General features: G+C 42.7%; 1 protein-coding gene across 5 annotated transcripts in view; it reads left to right on the forward strand.

Moving 5' to 3' along the window:
• The window catches only part of SULF1 (sulfatase 1), a gene marked incomplete at its 3' end in the record, with an annotated part of 165,086 nt that overhangs the window by 79,458 nt on the left and 66,157 nt on the right, over positions 1 to 19,471 (forward strand). For all 5 annotated transcript variants that reach the window (XM_081214304.1, XM_081214302.1, XM_081214303.1 and 2 more), the window contains exons 3-4: positions 8,611 to 8,683; positions 8,991 to 9,220. In XM_081214304.1, coding sequence (XP_081070430.1) covers positions 9,049 to 9,220 — 172 coding nt within the window. In that variant the 5' untranslated portion in view covers positions 8,611 to 8,683; positions 8,991 to 9,048. The remainder of the gene's footprint in view (positions 1 to 8,610; positions 8,684 to 8,990; positions 9,221 to 19,471) is intronic.

Here is a 19,471-nt window from a genome sequence, read left to right on the forward strand (position 1 = left end):
TTTGTTCTGCTATAATGATATTTGCCATGATTGCAGGCCTGAATTTCACTTGAAAGTTAAGTAGAGTTGCTTTTTTTTTTTTTTTTTTTTTTTTTTGCGGTACGCGGGCCTCTCACTGTTGTGGCCTCTCCCGTTGCGGAGCACAGGCTCCGGACGCGCAGGCTCAGCGGCCATGGCTCACAGGCCCAGCCGCTCCGTGGCATGTGGAATCTTCGTGGACCGGGGCACGAACCAGTGTCCCCTGCATCGGCAGGTGGACTCTCAACCCCTGTGCCACCAGGGAAGCCCTAGAGTTGCTTTTTTTTACTTGATAAATGTGCAGCTATGCTTGGTAATCACTGGGAGGTAAGTATACAGCTGAAGGAAAGATGACAATCTGAAGACAGTAGACGGACTTAGGTACATATAAAGCACATGTTGAAGATGATTTTGTCATTAAAAGGCTTGGAATGATATATTTAGCCGATAACACAAAAAACCCTCAAACCAGCATTTCCCAGTACAACTTGTGAAGGAAGTATTTTTGAAATAATACATGAACTAATCTGAATTTTGGGGTTTCCTTGAAAATGGGTCTCTGAGCAAAGGAGTTGACTTAAATATGGATGTTTGATTTTCTTTAAAGATTCTCCTGTAAATAATACATTCTGGAAGAAAAAACGGAAAAACAGAGCTATTCCCCATAATTTGTCCCTAAATCTTGAGCTAAGGACTAGAATTTGTTGTCTTTTGAAATGCACATTTGTTTTTCACACTCTGTGTTCCCAGACCTCTCTTTCTTGGTCGTGACTCCGTGTGAGGCCAGCAGGCTCCCTCAGAAGGAACTGTGTCTCCATTCTTCTGTATTTAAACCCTTAGAAAATGTTATAGAGCATTATATTGGTAGCAAGCTTTATAGCCTAGAAAGTAAGCCAGTGGGAACTCTCTTGACTGTGGCTTAATCTTTAAAGCTAAGTCAGGTGTTCTTCTTTCCTCACATAGATGTTATCTACAAGAAAATATTTTGAGAAGTGCTTTTGAAATCTAAATGTAGCACCTACTGTATTTTTAAAAATATTTTCTTCAACTTAAATGTATCTCAAGAACCGTGGAACTTTAAAATAAATTCATACTGTGCCAGATTATGTACATCAGGGAAACAAACTAAAATGAAACATGTCCCCCAAATTCCCAAAGCTGTTAAAAGGTGCATTTTTTGTACCTAGGAATGGTAGAACTTTAAGCTACGAAGATTATGTTTCTTCATTACTTAAACATGTATCTGCATGTATGAATATATTCATGTATCTTAAGTATGTGCATGTGCATGCATGCATGTGTGTGTGTGCAGGCATCTAGTGAGAAAAAAGATAAATACATAGGGTACTGATGAAACTTGATGCTCGTGGTAGACAGTAGTGTTCAGCACACTCAGCTGTGCCATCAATTTCCAGCCCTCTTGCAGTTGGATGGGGTCATGTGACTAGTTACAGCCAATGAAATATTAGAAGTGATCTGAGTCACTTCCAGGTTGAAGCCATGAAAAGCTCTCCTGCAAGATTCTCCAGTTTTTTTCTTCCTCTGCTTCTTGGTCCAGCTATTGCAGCAACACAACAACTGTGCCCCCATCAGCCCACATCCATGCATGACCGGGCAGAGCATAGCTCCTGTCACTCTGTGTGTGACTTGTAGTGTGTGTCAAGTCATTGATATTTGGGGTTTTTTTCTTGTTGTTATTGCAACAAACTGTATCTGCTGACTTATGCAATACCTCCAGATACTTCAATACAGATAAACTATAAATATATGAAACCAAAGGAAAATTTAATGTAATAAATCATATACCATAAGGAGTAGCTAAGATGCCTAAGACCACATTTGGGGTTCTTTTTATCAATATGCTATTCTTGCACTAGACCCAAACTGAAGTTTCCAATGCCCCACTTTGTAAAGTTCAACAATCTTCTTGTTCTCATTATCTTGGAGCTCATTGCCACCGTCAAAACTTGTGACCCTTATCAGACCCTTTGGACACTCTGTAGCATCTGCTTCAGGAATATCAGGTCCTTCTGGGGGGTTTTTTTTCATAATTTTTAGGTCACTTTGGTTTTCTTTTTTTTTTTTTTAATTTATATATTTTTTTATTAGTTTCTGCTTTATAACAAAGTGAATCAGTCATACATATACATCTGTTCCCACATCCCTTCCCTCATGCATCTCCCTCCCTCCCACCCTCCCCATCCCACCCCTCCAGGCTGGTTTTCTTTGTTTTGCTAATTTCGATTTGGAAGAAGCTGGACAAATCTCAGTCTTGGACCCTTTGCATTCTCCAGAGTGCGCTGGGTGAGCTTGTTGTTATGTGGTTTTAGTTCCTACCTAACTAAACTCTCAAATGTACATTTCTTGCTGTAACCTTTCACTTCATTCTTATCACTGCTTATCTCTTTCTGTCTATCCTTTTCCTCCACGAGAAGACAGAGGGAAAGCCTAGGAAGTTCACTTATTTCTATTTTTATCATACAACAGATCATGGGGAAAAAATCCAACTTAAACATAAACAAAATAAAAAATAAAATCTGTCCCTCTCCCTCACCGTACCCCAGGGATAACCAACGCTAACAGTTTTGTGAATAGATGACCTTTCAAGGTTCCTTCAGTGTCAGGATTTACAGTGTTGGGGAGAGAAAACAGAAAGGGAAAAAAGGGAAGAAAAGCAAACATTGCTCAAGGAGGACCTCATCATTTAGCCAAGGATTTCCCCAAAGGTGCTCCAGGTCAGAGATGCACACTGTTCAGCTGTCGTTGGTGACTGGAAGAGATTTAATATTCGAGGGGTATAAAAATGTTACCGCACCAGAAGGAGACCGTTGTCTATCTTCTTTGCTTGGAGTTGTAATAAATTAGATCGGGAAGCAGGCTTTCTTGGGATTAACAGTAGATGAACTTTGCCAGCTATGGGTTTTTTTTGTTTGTTTGTTTGTTTTTTTTTTTTTTTTTTTTTTTTTTTGCGGTACCCGGGCCTCTCACTGTCGTGGCCTCTCCTGTTGCGGAGCACAGGCTCCCGATGCGCAGGCTTAGCGGCCATGGCTCACGGGCCCAGCCTCTCTGCGGCATGTGGGATCTTCCTGGACCGGGGCACGAACCCGTGTCCCCTGCATCGGCAGGCGGACCCTCAACCACTGCGCCACCAGGGAAGCCCAGCTATGGGGTTTTTAAAGGAAGAAATTAGCTCCTTCATGGCTTCACATATGTCATAAAGAAGCTAGCACATCCGGAAGACTTCCTCTAAGGAAAAAACGTGATATATGGGAAACTTGAAAGTCAAAATTAAAGGAAAAGGGCCATGTAAACTGACCTAGGAAATGTGAGAACTATGTCGATTGGCGTTGGCGGGGGTGGGATGGGGGAGGGTAGATACCACCTCCTTGCTGGTATAACCCTATTTTGCTTCACTCTAACGATAAACTAAGTGTGTGCTGGCTGAATTCAGCTTTGAATAATTGCATGCTGCTGGCCTAATCTCCCCCACTGCTGTGATTGGTTATGGTGTCCTTTTTTTTTTTTTTTCTCTGTTTTCACTCTGGAGTGGCATTGCTCGGTACTAGAAACAATTCCATTGCCCCAACCCTGAGAGGTTGATTTCTGTGCTGAGTGGGTTGTTCTGGGCCTGTCTCTCACATACTTTAGATTTGTGGGCATTCATTTATAAAGTTCTGTGTTATCCTCAGATTAAAACACACACACACACACACACACACACACACACAGAATGTCATCACAGGATGTCATCACTCATAAGATTTGCAGGCATTTAGAACTTAGGACAGTTTCAAGGCTTTAAGGGGAAAGAAAATGAATTAAGTTTGTGACTAGGACCAAATCTGTAGCCTTAGAGGTGAAAGGCCGGACTTAACTATGGAACCAAATATACTCTAGGCCAGTAATTCTCAAATTCTTTGGGCTTGGAATCCCTTTATATTACTGAAATTGTGTTTTTATCCTTTTATATTATTAAGCTTGTGTTTATGGGGATTTTAGCTATTGATACTTAGAAATTCAAACTGAGAATTTTTTAAAGTATTAATTAAAAAACAATAAATCTGGGCCTCCCTGGTGGCGCAGTGGTTGAGAGTCCGCCTGCCGATGCAGCGGATACGGGTTCGTGCCCCGGTCCGGGAGGATCCCATATGCCGTGGAGCGGCTGGGCCCGTGAGCCATGGCCGCTGAGCCTGCGCATCCGGAGCCTGTGCTCCGCAAGGGGAGAGGCCACAACAGTGAGAGGCCCGCGTACCAAAAAAAAAACAATAAATCTATGTGTTAAATGATATATAATATTTTATGAAAAATAGCTATATTTTCCAAACCAAAAAAAATTGGTGACTAAAGTGGCACGTTTTACATTTTTGCAAATCTAATATTTATCTGAATAAAAGAGAACTGGATTCTTATATCTGCTTCTGCATTCAATCTGTTGAAATATATTGTTTTGGTTGAGGTATAGGAATAAAGTTCAGCCTCACATGGATAAATAGTTGGAAAAGAAGTATTTCAAGAGCTTTTCTGAGATACTTGTAGATCTTTGATGCTATACCAAAACTTGACAAGTGGTGATTCCTAAAGGTTAGGTGTAGTGAGAAATCTGAAACCATATCAATGAGCTTTTCCTACTCTGTTACATTAAAATCCAGTGGTCATCTTGCACTTTGAATGAATTTTTTTTACACATGTGTGATTTTGTAACATTGTATTTGGTCATTTGGGAAACATTGGTTCATTGAATTATGCAAATAGTCTAAGTGTTGACACATTTCATTTTACAGTACCATAAAATAACGTTCGTTAATATCAACATCAGTGTCTTCAGAAAGGTTTTACATATTGGAAAGCTGCCAAGCTCACAGTGGCAGATACAAGTTTTCCAGAATTCTGCTTTTGACTTGAAAGCTAGATTTCTGTCATTGGCAACAAACACGACAAATACCATCAGTTGCTTTCCTTGAAATGACAGTCTTATTTCATTCACGACTCAAGAAAATGTCTACCAAAAATCCAAGTCCAAGTAATTCTTTCAACTAAAAATAGCGTTTGAGCAAAACCAGAGAAAAAAGATGTGTCTAGTTCACCTGGCAACTCAGTCCCAGGAGTGCTTTCCCTCAACAAGCATCACACCTCCATAGGCTGCAAAGGGTTTTACGTGTCCCTTCTCTCTCATAAAACAGAAAACTTCAAAGAAAAGATGTGCATTCAAGGGTCAAGGTTTTAATCAAATTAATCATTTTACTGCTCCATCTTGAATGAAACTGTTTTTTTTTTTTAACTGTATGTGATGCTCCCTTCGTTCATACAAAAGCAGCTTTACCCACCATTGCTCTTAGATCATCAGTGCAAATGTCAACGAAGTGAAAAAGGGAAATAGAGTGTCAGTATTCTTCAAAATAGTTCTGGTCTTGTGGACTCCACCCACAAGGATCTCAGGGTCCCCCCAAAGTCCCAGATTACACCTTGACAACCACAGTGGTGGACAAGCATATGGCCACCATCCCCTTTACCTCGGCACCAGCTGCCCAGACAAAGGGAGGCTTATTGAAGACAGAGACCCCCCCTCTTAAACCTACTGGGGCAACAAGGGCTTTGATTTAGTGTGGGGCTTTGCTGGACAAGCATATGTGAACTAGACTTTCTGTCCAGTTGGCTTGAAGGCTTCCCAGTCTTTTCTTTCTTTTATATGTGACTTGAAACTTTTAATGTCACATTTATAGTTGGCTTGACTGCCCCAAACAAAGTGTTGTAAACTTTCCCCACCAATTGGCCATAGCTACAATTGGTGTTTTCACTTTAGAGCTTGAAGAATAGGCATCTTGTGTTCTGGTCCTGATTAGTGAATACAGCAACCGTTCCTCAAGCTCGCTTTCCATGTGTGAGAAAAACCTCTTTTGACATTTCTCCCATTTTCAACTATTTCTCAAGACAAGTTGTTAGTCTCTAAGGACACTTGTCGTCTGCCACGAAGTATCCAATTCAAACATTGCATCCTTGTCTCCTTTGTTGAGGTCTGCATTTTGTCTGTCAGGTTTTTTTTCTCCTTTTCCTTCTGGAGCTGGAAACCAGGCAGTGAGAGGATGACAGGTTCTAAAAGGTCATATTTGAATAAAGAATTGTCTGTGTGCACTTTTCTTTGGAGTTGTGTGTTTTGTGTGTTTTAGTAAAGGGAGCGCTCCTGCTGGCCAGACCTGTCTGAAAGTTCCATTTTCTTTACCACTCAATTTCTCAGCTTTTACATATGAATCCCCTGAATCGGTAATAAATTGTGGCAGAAAAAATAAATGTAGGTCTCTTCTGCACCTTTAACTGTCCAGAGAGAAAAGTTACTTTATAGGTAAAAGGTGCATCTTCTCTGCTGTCCCTTTTCTTTATTAGGAAATGATTTTCCATGTAGGTTATACAAGGTACCATTAAGGCTAATTTTCTTTTTCCTAAAGGAAGAAGTAAAGTAAATAGGATAAAGAAAAGAACAACCCTGGGGTTCCAGGGAATGTTATCAGCATCTTAATAGTCAAGAATTTTCAGTTGCACGTGTGACTGATTATTCAAACCAAGCGCTGCTGTTCACTCCATACAGTGAGTCTGACTGCATTTTCTGGGTCACCATTGTCAGCAGAGGTTAGTTTAAACCATAGCGGATGCAAGAGACCCTGCTGACTCTCTCTTCACACAACGTCGCCGGCTTTGAGAGGTGGGCAAAGTTTTGCTACTTCAAGGACCAACCCCCTAAGAAATTTCTGTATTTAACTCTTAGGTTAATGCACGCCCTGGGGGAGAAGGCCATTGTTTCACTCGTTTCTTTTTCTTTCCCACCCTTTCATGCTTGTATCAGTTTTCTCATGATTTAAAACAAATGCCCAGAAACCCAAGAGTCAGGACGGAACAATTGCGGGCTTTCAGTGTTCAGAAGGCCCTGCAATCACTGAAATAACGCCGAGTTATTACCAAACAAAAAACAAACCACACGCCAAACCGTACGTATTGACTTTCTCAAGCCACAGGATCAGTCGGAGGTGGCTCGCTTTTTGCTCTGCAGATCATGTGGTCGGGACTGCCTTGCTGCAGACACTGGATTTTTGTTTTAAAACGTAGTTCTTACTGAGTCTTTCTCTCTCTCTCTCCCTCCCGTCTTCCGTCCCAAAGAATAATTACAGGCTGCAAAGTAAAAAGCATTAGAACTATTTACAAAACAGCGCATGAAGTTTGAAATAATAGGGGCGTGTGTGTTTGTGTAAAATACAATAATGTGTATGGCAGGGGGAAACGGTACACCGTCTTGCTTCATTCTTCTTTCGCTGCCCCATGTCACCTCCAGAACTTAAGGCGCGGAAGGGAGCGATGACGTCCCTTTCCTTCTGCTTTGCAGTCCTCACGCTTCATTCGCGATGCTTACTTATCTGATACCCGTTTATTGTTGAGCATCAAAATACAGACCCTCAGGTGTGTGGGGACTGAGTGGCTGCTGGAGCGGGCTGCTATCTGATTAATTTTAGGGCAGTCGAAATTCCCATTCAGATGCTCCCTCATGACATTCAAGAGAAAGATGGTGGTTTTTTGGTTTTTTTAATGAGCCCTTTGCTACCTTTCGGAAGTCCAAGAGAACAGCTTTCAGCAGGTTAGCGTTCTAAAGTGAAAGGGACATTTTCCCAACGCTTTCCAAAGTCTCCTCCTGTGCAGATTTGCAAAGATTTCACAGTGCTCCCCTCCAGAGTTGATTTGATTTGATTTTTTTAAGGTGGAAGGGTCGCCTCTAACCTCCAGCCTCGGAGCCCCTCAGTCATGTTGCTTTGCAGGTTGAGATCTGCTGCGGCAAAGCCAAACCTCAGTGCTAGCGGCGCTGCACCGGCTCTGGACAGTAGTGAAGCTGGTGCTGACAGTCGGAGGAGGGCTGTGTCCCCTTAGGCGCCGATGCGCTGGGGACGAGGGCTGGGCTGAGGGACCAGCCCAGCCGGGAGGAAGCATCCCTTCCCCCGGTGATTGATGAAGGACAGTTAGGAGCTTTTCGGAGGCTGGGAAAGGTGGCCCTCCCAGCCACTTACTATGAAGTCTTTGTCAGCAAAAAGAACTCTCCTGGGCAGTGAGTGACATCATGCAGATGACAGATGACAGCTTTGCGTTTCATTCTGCTTGATAAGTACTCAATATCGTACGCAGGTGAGTTAACGCTCCCCAGATGCAAACACTCCAGTGCACTGTGGTTTCACAGGCACTGCTGGTTCTTCCTTATCAGTCATTTGTTTTCTTGGGGATGTTTAAAGTACCATTCAAGTGTGAGCAGGGATGATACCCAGATCACCGTATTTCTGATTATGAAATGAAGGTATTAGTCATGTCATTTGTTAGCAGTTCTGAATGTTGTTTCCTTCTGTTTCTCCCTTTTGGAGTACAGATTTTAAAAATTGTATCAATATATTTGTATAGATATGATTTATATATTACATTTATATTTATTATACTTATATAAATATAATATATAAATCATATCTACACATATATATTTATGCTGTTTCAAGAGACTCTTTCAGACCAAAAATCTGTGTCAAAATCCTTGACTGACGTTTCCTTTTGTATTTTTTCTCCCCCTTCCAGGACCCCATCTGCAGATGTCCTGAATACCTCTGAGTATAGCAATTGATTATTCAACCAGGATACCTAATTCAAGGTATTAGCTCTTGTCAGAAAGCTTTTACATCTGAGCTCTGTGTTGGAAATTCTATTTGGGCAATGAATTTTGAAATCGGAAAAGTTGGAATGAGAATAAAGGACAAAAGTGAATTTGCAAAATAATCAAGCGCTTAAAAAAACGACCTGACGCCTGGTAGGGTTTGCCGCTTCTGTCTCATGGGCAGCCCTTTCTCTGCCAGTTTATGTGCCAGTTCTCGCTGAGTTGTAGTCCTTTTTCTGCACCTGTGTCTGGGGTTTGGATTTCATTTTTGTCTCTCGCTCTCCCTTTCTCTCTGACTGCCCAGAGCTGCAGGAACCAGGAGACAGACATTTTGTCAGTTTTGTGACATTGGACCAAGCACAATGAAGTATTCTTGCTGTGCTCTAGTTTTGGCTGTGCTGGGCACACAGCTGCTGGGGAGCCTCGGTTCAACCATCAGATCCCCAAGGTTCAGAGGCCGGATACAGCAGGAGCGAAAAAACATCCGACCCAACATCATTCTTGTGCTCACTGATGATCAAGACGTGGAGCTGGGTGAGACACTGGGTTTGAGACTCGTTGGTCTCTTTCGCTCAGATGATTTGCTGGCTTGCATTATCAGTAACAGTCAGTTAACTTTTGGGGGCTTGGCACATAATGGTAGTATCTGAACCAACACCCTAGGTTATACAATGTACTCGTATTAATGATAAAGCGTTTGGTTTGTGTTTCAACTTGACTCCTCTGATCTTAGGGTTTTGAAGCTGGGGGTGGGGTGGGAGGATGGGAGGATGGCAGGCAAGAGGAAGCACGAGACTGTAGAAGCGTTGGATCAAGGGTTGGATCGTGCGCCTTGGAAAACTCTTGGTCCAGAACTTTTCAAAATATTTGGGCAAATTTGTTTCAAAGAGTATGAGATTATGACTGCAATTCTCTGCAATGCGTATGAACGTAGGTGGATACAAAAAGCACTTGTCGATGGTCATTATTATTAAGGTGATTGCTTTATTCACAGCTTGTGATTGTTAGGAAATTGAAAGTTAGAGTATTCTGCACATCCTCCCGGTAGTAATTCACTGCTACCACCTTAGACAGGATGCTTTTCTGAAGAATTCGCTCACCTGGGTTAATTCTAGAGCACTTAGAAAGCCTGCCAACATCTGGTGTTTCAGCTTAGCTTCTGTATCACCTGATGTGGTTTCTCACCTCACTTTCTTTAATGGCCCAGCGCTATGGTCTTGCCCATAAGTTTAGGGTCAAGTTCTTCTAGGGTACCTAGGACAAATGAAAAGCTTGCCCTTACAAGTTGTCACCACCACTCATTTCCATTCCTGGACGCAATTCCTTGCTCTCGGGAATCGCTCAGCTAGGCTTATCCATCACGCTGAACTTGACCGTGGCTAGTAGCTTTTAGACTTCCTGCCAGCAGAACACCCTGGGCTTCTTTCCAGAGCTCCTCTGGCTAGGGTCTTTGAGGATAAACCCCTCCAGGCTGGAATTTGATCCACAGGGATAGGGACTTTGATTTCCAATTGGAAACCAAACCCTGGAATCCCCAAAAGTGAACTCTTGGGGTTCAGCTGGAAACAAAGGCACTAAAAGCCAGCAGAGGTAATGATTGTTGGAGGTGACTTGCAGAGTCTGTTGCCTCTCACTTAATTGCTTATTTTTAAATTTTTATTATTTGGTTGCACCGGGTCTTAGTTGCGACTGGCGCGCTCCTTAGTTGTGGCACCCGAACTCTTAGTTGCGGCATGCATGTGGGATCTAGTTCCCTGAGCAGGGATTGAACCCGGGCCCCCTGCACTGGGAGTGCAGAATCTCAACCACTGCGCCACCAGGGAAGTCCCTCTCTCTTAATTGCTTAAGCAAGACCATGGATTTTCAGGCATCATGCCAAAATGAAAAGTCTTGCAGGTATGACTTTAGTATGTATGTGGCTGGTGGTTTACGTTTTCATTCACCTACAGGGCAAGTAAAGTGAAGACCTTTGAATTCACCTCCCTTAGCATCTCTCATATCCATCCTTTACAGTGAAGCCATTCTCTTCTCTCCCAGGTTTTCCCTAACAGGTTGGTCACGTGACCTGTGCCCTCTAGTCTTGGCCCCTCCTACCTGTTCTTCATTTCCTGCAAGTATCTGATCAGGTCTCTGCTGCTTAAAACCCTCCACTGGGTTCCTTTACCAAGAGGATTAAGCCCCTCCCCTCTGCAGGCTGATGAGCGCCGGGCATCTGTCCCTACCTATTTCTGTAAGGCTATTTCCCTTTCCCTCACTTTTGCTCTGTGCTTCATGGAAACAGCTTACACTTCCCTGAAGGCGTCTGGTGGTTTCATCTCCCTCACCTATATTTCATGCCTTTGTACCTCTCATCCCCTCTGCCCTTTCCCCATTTTTCCACCTGGCGAAGCCCTACCTATTCTTCGTGACCCAGTCCAGATGCTTTCCCCTCGGGGGGTCTTCCTTTACCAAAACGATCCTGCTGTCCAGCAGGGTGGAGGGAACTTTCCTTTGCACCACCTTGGACCTGCCTCCAGCGTATGACCCTAAATCCACCATGTGCTTCCATACCTGTCTCTTCCACTTAACTGAGAGCAACTAGAGGGCAGGGTAGTGTTTTATTGATGTTGCAGTCCTGATGCTGGGACTGTGCTGGGAATCTAGTAGGTGCTCAGTAAACTGGAAATGGACCCACAGGGGCCTGAATAATACAATGCCCAGAAATGAATGCAAGTATCCGTCATGATCTACCTCTTTGATATACAACCCTTGTCTTTAAAATAAATTAAGGAATTGTTTGATCAGTGTATTTTTGAGAGTTCAAAATTTCATCCTTATCCTATAGTTAATTCATTCAGTAAATATTTATTAAGCAGTTATTAAACACTGGCTTCCAGTGGAAGCACATGGATATAATGGTGAAGAGTCGTAGGCCAGGTTCAATCAGCCCAGCACTTTCCTACATGTTTGCCTTGCCTTTACTTCCTTCCTTGATTTCCTACCCAGATACCAGGCTAAGCATTCATTCATTTAATCATCACAGTCACTCTATGAAGTGGTTACTATTACTCTCTTCAGTTTATACTTAAGATAAATGAGGCTTAGAGAAGTCGCATAGGCTGTGATGAGCTAGGAAATGGTAAACTCAGGACCTGTGTTAGGGCTGGGTCTCCACAGCTACTCATTTAACCATGATTCCTTCCCTCAATCCGTCCTTCAACAAATATTTATTGAACCCTTCCTAAAACAACCTGTAAATACATGGTCACGCCCTAGGTTCCGAGATAACAGCTAGATGGGTCTTGTTATCCTACTGGCAGAACAAGTTGATGATGAACCACTGTGAACCATGGGTAAAAATTTAGAGAAGCCTTCTTTTCTCAGCAGAACAATTATTCTCTTGGTAGTGGGTACAGTTTGATGGAGACTTTTGCCTGGCCGATTGTAATGCTCTCATAATCTTTCTTGACCCTTAACTGCTGTAGACTTTAGTTGGCTTTTGTGTTTTTTTAATCATCTTAACCAATTTTTTTTTCCTTTGGCTGCGTTCCGTCTTCATTGCTGCGTGCGGGCTTTCTGTAGTTGCGGCGAGTGGGGGCTACTCTTCGTTACAGTGGGCGGGCTTCTCATTGCGGTGGCTTCCCTTGTTGCGGAGCGCGGGCTCTAGGCGCGCGGGCTTCAGTCGTTGCAACATGCGGGCTCGGTAATTGTGGCGCACGGGCTCAGTTGCTCCGTGGAATGTGGGGTCTTCCTGGACCAGGGATCGAACTCGTTTCCTCTGCATTGGCAGGCAGATACTTAACCACCTTCCCTGTGCCACCAGGGAAGTCCTCATCTTAACCATTTTTAAGTGTACAATTCAATAGTGTTAAGTGCATTCACATTGTTGTGCAACCAATCTCCAAAACTTTTTTCATTCTATAAAATTAAAACTCTATACCTATTAAACAGTAACTCCCTAAACCCCCAGCCCTTGGCAACCACCATTCTACTTTCTGTCTCTATGAACTTGACTGCTCTGCATACTTCATATAAGTGGAATCATAGAGTATTTGTCTTTTTGTGACTGGCTTATTTCACTTAGCATAATGTCCTTCCTCACTGTTCATCTGTGTTGTAGCATGTCTCAGAATTTCCTTCCTTTTGAAGGTTAAATAATATTCCATTATATGTATATCCACCCTATGTTGTTCTTTTTTTTAATCCCTCTTTTTTTTTTATAAATTTATTTATTTTTGGCTACGTTGGGTCTTGCTGCACAGAGGCTTTCTCCAGCTGTGGTGCATAGGCTTCTCATCGTGGTGGCTTCTCTTGTTGCAGAGCACGGGCTTCAGGCGCGCAGGCTTCAGTAGTTGTGGCTCACGGGCTCAGTAGTTGTGGCGCACGGGCTCAGCGGCTCCACGGCACGTGGGATCCTCCCGGACCAGGGCTCGAACCCATGTCCCCTGCGTTGGCAGGTGGATTCTTAACCACTGCGCCACCAGGGAAGAGCCCACCCTATGTTTATCCATTGATCTCTTGTCAGACGTTAGTGTTGCTTCTGCTTCTTGATTATTGTGAATAATGCTACTATGAACATAGGTGTATAAATGTCTCTTTGAGACGCTGCTTTCAATTCTTTGGGGGTATATACCCAGAAATGGAGTTGCTAGATCATTAGATAATTCTATTTTTAATCTTTTGAGGAACTGCAATACTGTTCTCATAGCGACTGCACCATTGTCCATTCCCACCAACAGTACATAGGGGTTCCAGTTTCTCCACATTCTTGACAATATTTGCTGTTTGCTGGTTTTTTGATAATAGCCATCCTAATGGGTGTGAGATGTTCTCTAATTGTGGTTTTGACATGGTTTGTTTTGGTTTGATTTTTTACTTACATGTGATTATGTTTGCCAAATATTGAATAAATCTTCACCTAAGCAAAACTTTTGCACCTGTAACACCGCAGGCATTTTGGCTTCTGTGCCTCCAGAAGGATATAACAAACTTAGAAAAGGCTTAGGAAAACAACTACAAAAATTGTAATAGAATACTTTTCCTTTTGGGAAAGAATAAAACAATTGTATCTCTTTGTCTGGAAAGACAAAGGCTAAGAAGGATTGTAATCCAAGTTTATGAAACAAGCTGGGAAGGAAAGCTCTTATTAAGTAGGACTGGGGCCCCTCCCTCAACTCTGAGGACAAATAAAGTAAACTAGTCCTTTGTGAAAGGAGTGAAACACACGAAGAATTTACTAATAAAAGTGCTAGAACCTCATATGTGGATAACACTTTATCTTTTTCCAAAGAACATTCCTTCTCATTATTGCATTGCATTGTCATCCCACCCAAGTTGGGTGGGTAGGACAAAGATCATTATCCCAGAAGAACACTTGATCCATGGAAAGATTAAGTAATTTAACCAACGGTTCCTGTACTTCTGGATTTGCTTTTTCCACAACTTGAGAAGTGGTTCAGGTTATGCCTCTACTTGTAAATAGTTCAGGTTTTTAGTCGAAGTTAATGGGTGGAGATTTACACCTTTTTTTAAAAAATTGAAGTATAGTTAATTTACAATATTCTGTTAGTTTCAGATGTACAGCAAAGTGTTTCAGTTATACATACATATATATATATATTTTCAGATTCTTTTCCCTTATAAGTTATTACAAAATATTGAGTATAGTTCCCTGCGCTATACAGTAGGTCCTTGTTAGTTATCTATTTTATATATAGTGGTGTGTATATGTTAATCCCAAACTCTTAATTTATCCCTCCCCCTCCTTTCCTCTTTGATAACTGTGTTTGTTTTCTATGTCTGTGGGTCCATTTCTGTTTTGTAAATAAGATCATTTGTATCATATTTGAGATTACACGTATAAGTGATATCATGATATTTGTCTTCCTCTCTCTGATTTACTTCACTTAGTATGATAATCTCTAGGTCCATCCATGTTGCTGCAAATGGCATTATTTCATTCTTTTTTATGACTGAGTATATTCCATTGTATATATATGTACCACATCTTCTTTTTTAAAAATAATGTATGATTGATTTTATTTTCTCTATTTTTTATTTTTTGTTTTTGGCCATGCCACACGGCTCGTGGGATCTTAGTTCCCCAACCAGGGACTGAACCTGCGCCCTTCGCAGTGAAAGCATGGAGTCCTAACCACTGGACTGCCAGGGAATTCCCAGTACCACATCTTCTTAATTCTGTTGTCTGTTGATGGGCACTTAGGTTGCTTCCATGTCTTGGCTATTGTATATAATGCTGCTATGAACATTGGGGTACATGTATATTTTCGAATTATGGGGGTTTTTTAAGCTAGTAAAACACAAATGGACATGATTAACATGAAGTTTGGGATGATGATTACCATCTGGGGAAGGAGTGGTAACCAAGAACATCAGCAGTATCCATATTTCATTTTAAAATTTAAAATATATATCTGAAGCAACTATGATCAAATGTTAAGCTTTGACAAAGCTAGGAGACGTGTTATTTATTCTATTTTTCTCTGCACTTGAAAATATTTTACAAATCAAAAAGAAGAAAATCAGAAATGCTCGTGGGACTCCCCTAACTTTCTGAGACTAGAGTCAAAGAGATTAGGCTCTAAATCTTTCCCAAATGGTCCCTGGGTGCCACTCTGAGAAACAAAATAATGAGCCGATTAGAACATTGATCTGGCTCAATGTGGCATTTCTTAAATTCTTAGGAAATTGGACTGGTGCTAACATCTCAGTAACGCTGACCCAATGCTTCTCTTAGATCATAAGGAGAATTAAGAAATCTTAAATACATGGAAACACTTTGTCTAAAGCAGAGGTCACAAATGCGATCTACAGTCCAGAGCTAGCCCACAGATGTGTTTGGCTTGACCAAGCACACTTTTTAAAATCAAGGCAACATTTTAAAAGATCAGGTGATTTTACATAAAAAGAAAAAAAATCCAGATTCCGACTTTTCTTGAAAGTTCAGAAGAATGAGGGCTTACATTCCCATGAGGCAGCCTTCAGTTAAATGCTTGAAGAGGAGTCAAAGCTGCCCCCATTAGGTGGGGCGTGTCCTCTTGAGACCCTCACGGTCCCCACCGCTCTCCACTGCTCCCCAACACTTAGGCCAAGGAGCACTTGCTATTTGCCATCAGGCCCATCCTGCTGATTTTCTTATAGTCAGGGGAAAGTTTTGTATACCCACATCTCTATCAAACGTAGGAAACTGGAAAGACGAAAACTCTGTGATTTTTCTTGTACCTGCCTACCTTCTCTGTCTAGCCTGTAGGCATTTTTACTTCCATTCCCCTAAAAAAACTAGTCTCTACTTTTAATGGCCTTTAGCTCTTTAGGGGAAAAAATAATGAGTCCTAGTGACCTGGAAACGTGCCAAACAGATTTATTATCTGCTTCTTGGTCCCTTCTTCCCCCAACTTGTTTTCCCTCCTCTGGTTTTAGCTGAAACATCTGTTTTTTCTTTCCTACCAATTTCATAGTTTTAGTAGAAAAAGGTATACTGTGTGATCATGTTATCTTTTTAATGCTTTCAGAATTAAAATTTTCAATAAATCAATAAAGCCATTTTTAATATGGGAAATATCACTGTTTAAGCTTCCATACTTAACTGTTGGCATAGGAAAATAGCAGGGATGTGCTTTAACACAGGCCATTTATATATTTAAATCATTAACCTTACCCCATCATAAAACAGTGGCATCTAGAAACAACCCTGCACATTTAGTGAGTTGTGTTTGCTTGTCATTATCACTCATCAAACCATGAATTGTTGCAATTCACATGGAGGTGTGTCGCTCTGTGAAGCCAGGTGTGTATGAATGCCGCATATCTGGGACTTCCTTAAAGGATGATGATGACAAAATTTATTATTGAATTTCTGGTTTTGTGAGTTTTTCTGGACATGATGAACAGCCTCGATGAAAATGTTAATGCTTGATAGTATGAAATATTGAATAATCAAATGCTAAGATATTTGAATCAGGAAAGGCAAAGCTTTGTTGTAAAGTTTAACATGTATGTGAAGTAATCCAGGCTCTCTGTGTGATTTTGGTAAAGTCATTCCGATTAGTGGGACATTTTCTCCCTCCTGACCTTTTTTCACACATGTGATTTGGGAATAAATGAGTTGAAGCCTGTAGAATGAGTTAAATTCCTGGCTATGGCTCTGTCTAGTCCCAGTAACCTAGCACATACCCCCTCAAAGGACCATTCGTGGAGCCTTGATTTTTAACTCCACCAGAATTGCAAACCTGGTGGATCTTGCAGCATTCCCAAAGAGGGCCACTTCTCCTGTTTCGGTCACCGCTGAGCTAGCAGGCATCCTGGTCCACAGCCAGTTGCTGTCCGAGCATCCCCACCCCTGCAAGAGCAAATGGCAGATGTCCCCAGTCCCAACCTGGAACTCTGGTGCTGGGAGAGCTGTTCTTGGCAGCCCCAAGATTCAGCTGTGGCCTGGGCCTTCGCTGTCCTCAAGCCATCCCAGTCAGCAGTGCCCCGATGCCAGCTACTGGACTTAATTACGGTCACTTCATAACATCCCTGTCAGGCTTCCACCTCCCAGGACAATTTTAAATGATAATGAAGTCAGGCTTCTTGCTTAAGAGGGGCGTGGGGAACAGTGTGTGACGGGTGGAGGGGAACTGATATCTCTAAGCCAGCATTAACATTTTATGTCTTGAAGCATAGACAAAGCAGTTGACCTCTGTCTTAGTCCGTGAGGACTGCCCTAACCAAATACCATAGACTGGGTGGCTTAGTGACTTATAAACAACAGATGTTTATCAGGTAATTACTTCTCACAGCTCTGGAGGCTGAAAAGTCCAAGATCAAGGCTCCAGGAGATTCAGTGTGGGGTGAGGACCCACTTCCTGGTTCATAGGTGGCTCTCTTGTCACTGTGTCCTCACATGGAGAAAGGGGCAAGGGAACCCTCTGGGGCCCCTTTTATAAGGGCACTAATCCCATTCATGAGGGCTCCACCCTCATGATCTAATCACCTCCCAAAGCCCCACCTCCTAATACCATCACCTTGGGTGTTAGGTTTCAACCTATACATTTTGGAAGGACACGAAAGTTCAGTCTATCGGCAACCTCTGTATTCTTACCTTAGTTTGGAATTCAGATGTGATTACAGATAGGGAGATGGAAAAGGCAGAGTAAAGGAAACACATTGGGGCTGAGGTGATGACAAAGTAAAATCACAGCTCATGCCATTTGCTCAACAGCCCTGCTAACTAGTCCGGGGAGCTATTATTAGCTCCATTTTACAGCTGAGAAACACAAACCAAAAGAGGGTAAATGGCTTGTTCAAGCTCATCTGTGACAAACACCCAGATGTTTCCCCCCAAGTCCAAATCCAGGGCTCTTTCTCTTCTCGTGCTCACTCTCCTAAGCCCTGCTTTGGGAATCTTGGTATGATTCTTTAGCCTTAAGCTTCATGTCATTCCTATGAAATAATTGTTCTGATAACTAAGAATCAACACGAGTTGCATTTTAGGCACCAAAAGCCTGAAACCCAAAGAAGTCGGGAGCTTCAGCTTAAAACAAAACTGAGACCTTCCAGCCATAGGAGACAACATGGTCCCAGCCACTGCTCTCAAGCTGGAAATGCATAATTATGAGTTGCTTTATGCAGAATAGTGTTTGGTAGTTTCCCAGTGAAACATCAATGGTGCAATCATAGTGGCTGTAGCAGCAGGACGAGGCAGTGTTGTTGGCTGACATGAATCATTGCACAGCCCTAAAAGAGAAGAAGGAGTTTTTCGCTTACCTTGTTGGAGTGCAGTGACGCGGCAGAGGGAAGAGGTATATGATTCCTGTGCTCCATCATCTGTGTCTACGCAGGGAATCCGAGAGCAGAGGCAGCAGTGAACACCAGTGTGACTGTCGGCTTCTGAAGACAGACACGCCTGCAGCCCACTCACCTCGACCTGGGCCCGAGCTACTTTAATCCCTTCAGCCCCTAAGAGGGCAGGAGACAGGCTTCAGTGTCTGTTAGTATCTCCCCTAAGAGGCCGGATGAAGCAAGATATGAGATTACAGAAAAGGAGACATATCCTGACTCCAAGCAGACATCATTTCTGTGTCTCAGTCTTGAGAAGATCAGTGTCACAGCCGGGACTCAGCCTAGATGCAGCTTAAGAGCGCAGTCCCTGAGCAGACTGCCTGCCTTTGCATGTGGGCTCTGCTGCTTAGGGTCTGTGTGGCCCTAAGCACGTTGTTTAACCCTTTTGCTCCTCAGCTTTATCATCCTTGATATGAGAATAATAAACAGTAGCACCCGCTATGGAAGGCTATTGTCGGGGTTCAGTGAGTTGCTACACTTAGAAGTGGGAGTAAAGTAGAAAATCCATGAGAGTAGAAGTATGAAATCAGTGCTTCCTCTTCCTCTCTGCCCACCTTACAGCCTTGGAAGCGGTCGAAGCCACTTAGATCACTTAAAATGAGGCACCCACTAAAGTCTCTTCCAGCTCCAGGCTTCCCTGGTTCCGTGTCAGGCCTCGAATAGTTCTCCAGGAGTGGGGAGGGGCCGCGCCAGCATCCTCAGGGAGCTTGTTAGCAATGCAAATTCTCTGGTCCTTCCCAGGTCTTACTTAAATCGGCATCTCAGGGTGGACCCAGAAGTCTAGGATTTAACATGGGCTCCAGGTGATTTAACGTTGGAGAAGCTTTGTCTCAGAACCTTCTCCTTCCTGAGAAACGTGAAGCCACATTCAGGAACCTCACATTCGGGAACCCCGCCCGTGGTGCTACCGTGGTCACAGTACCTGCAGGAACCAAATGTCTTCATTGTTCCCTTTGACGTGTG

Source organism: Mesoplodon bidens (assembly GCF_964165515.1).
Source record: "Mesoplodon bidens genome assembly, chromosome: 16".
Classification (NCBI taxonomy): Eukaryota; Metazoa; Chordata; class Mammalia; order Artiodactyla; family Ziphiidae; genus Mesoplodon; species Mesoplodon bidens.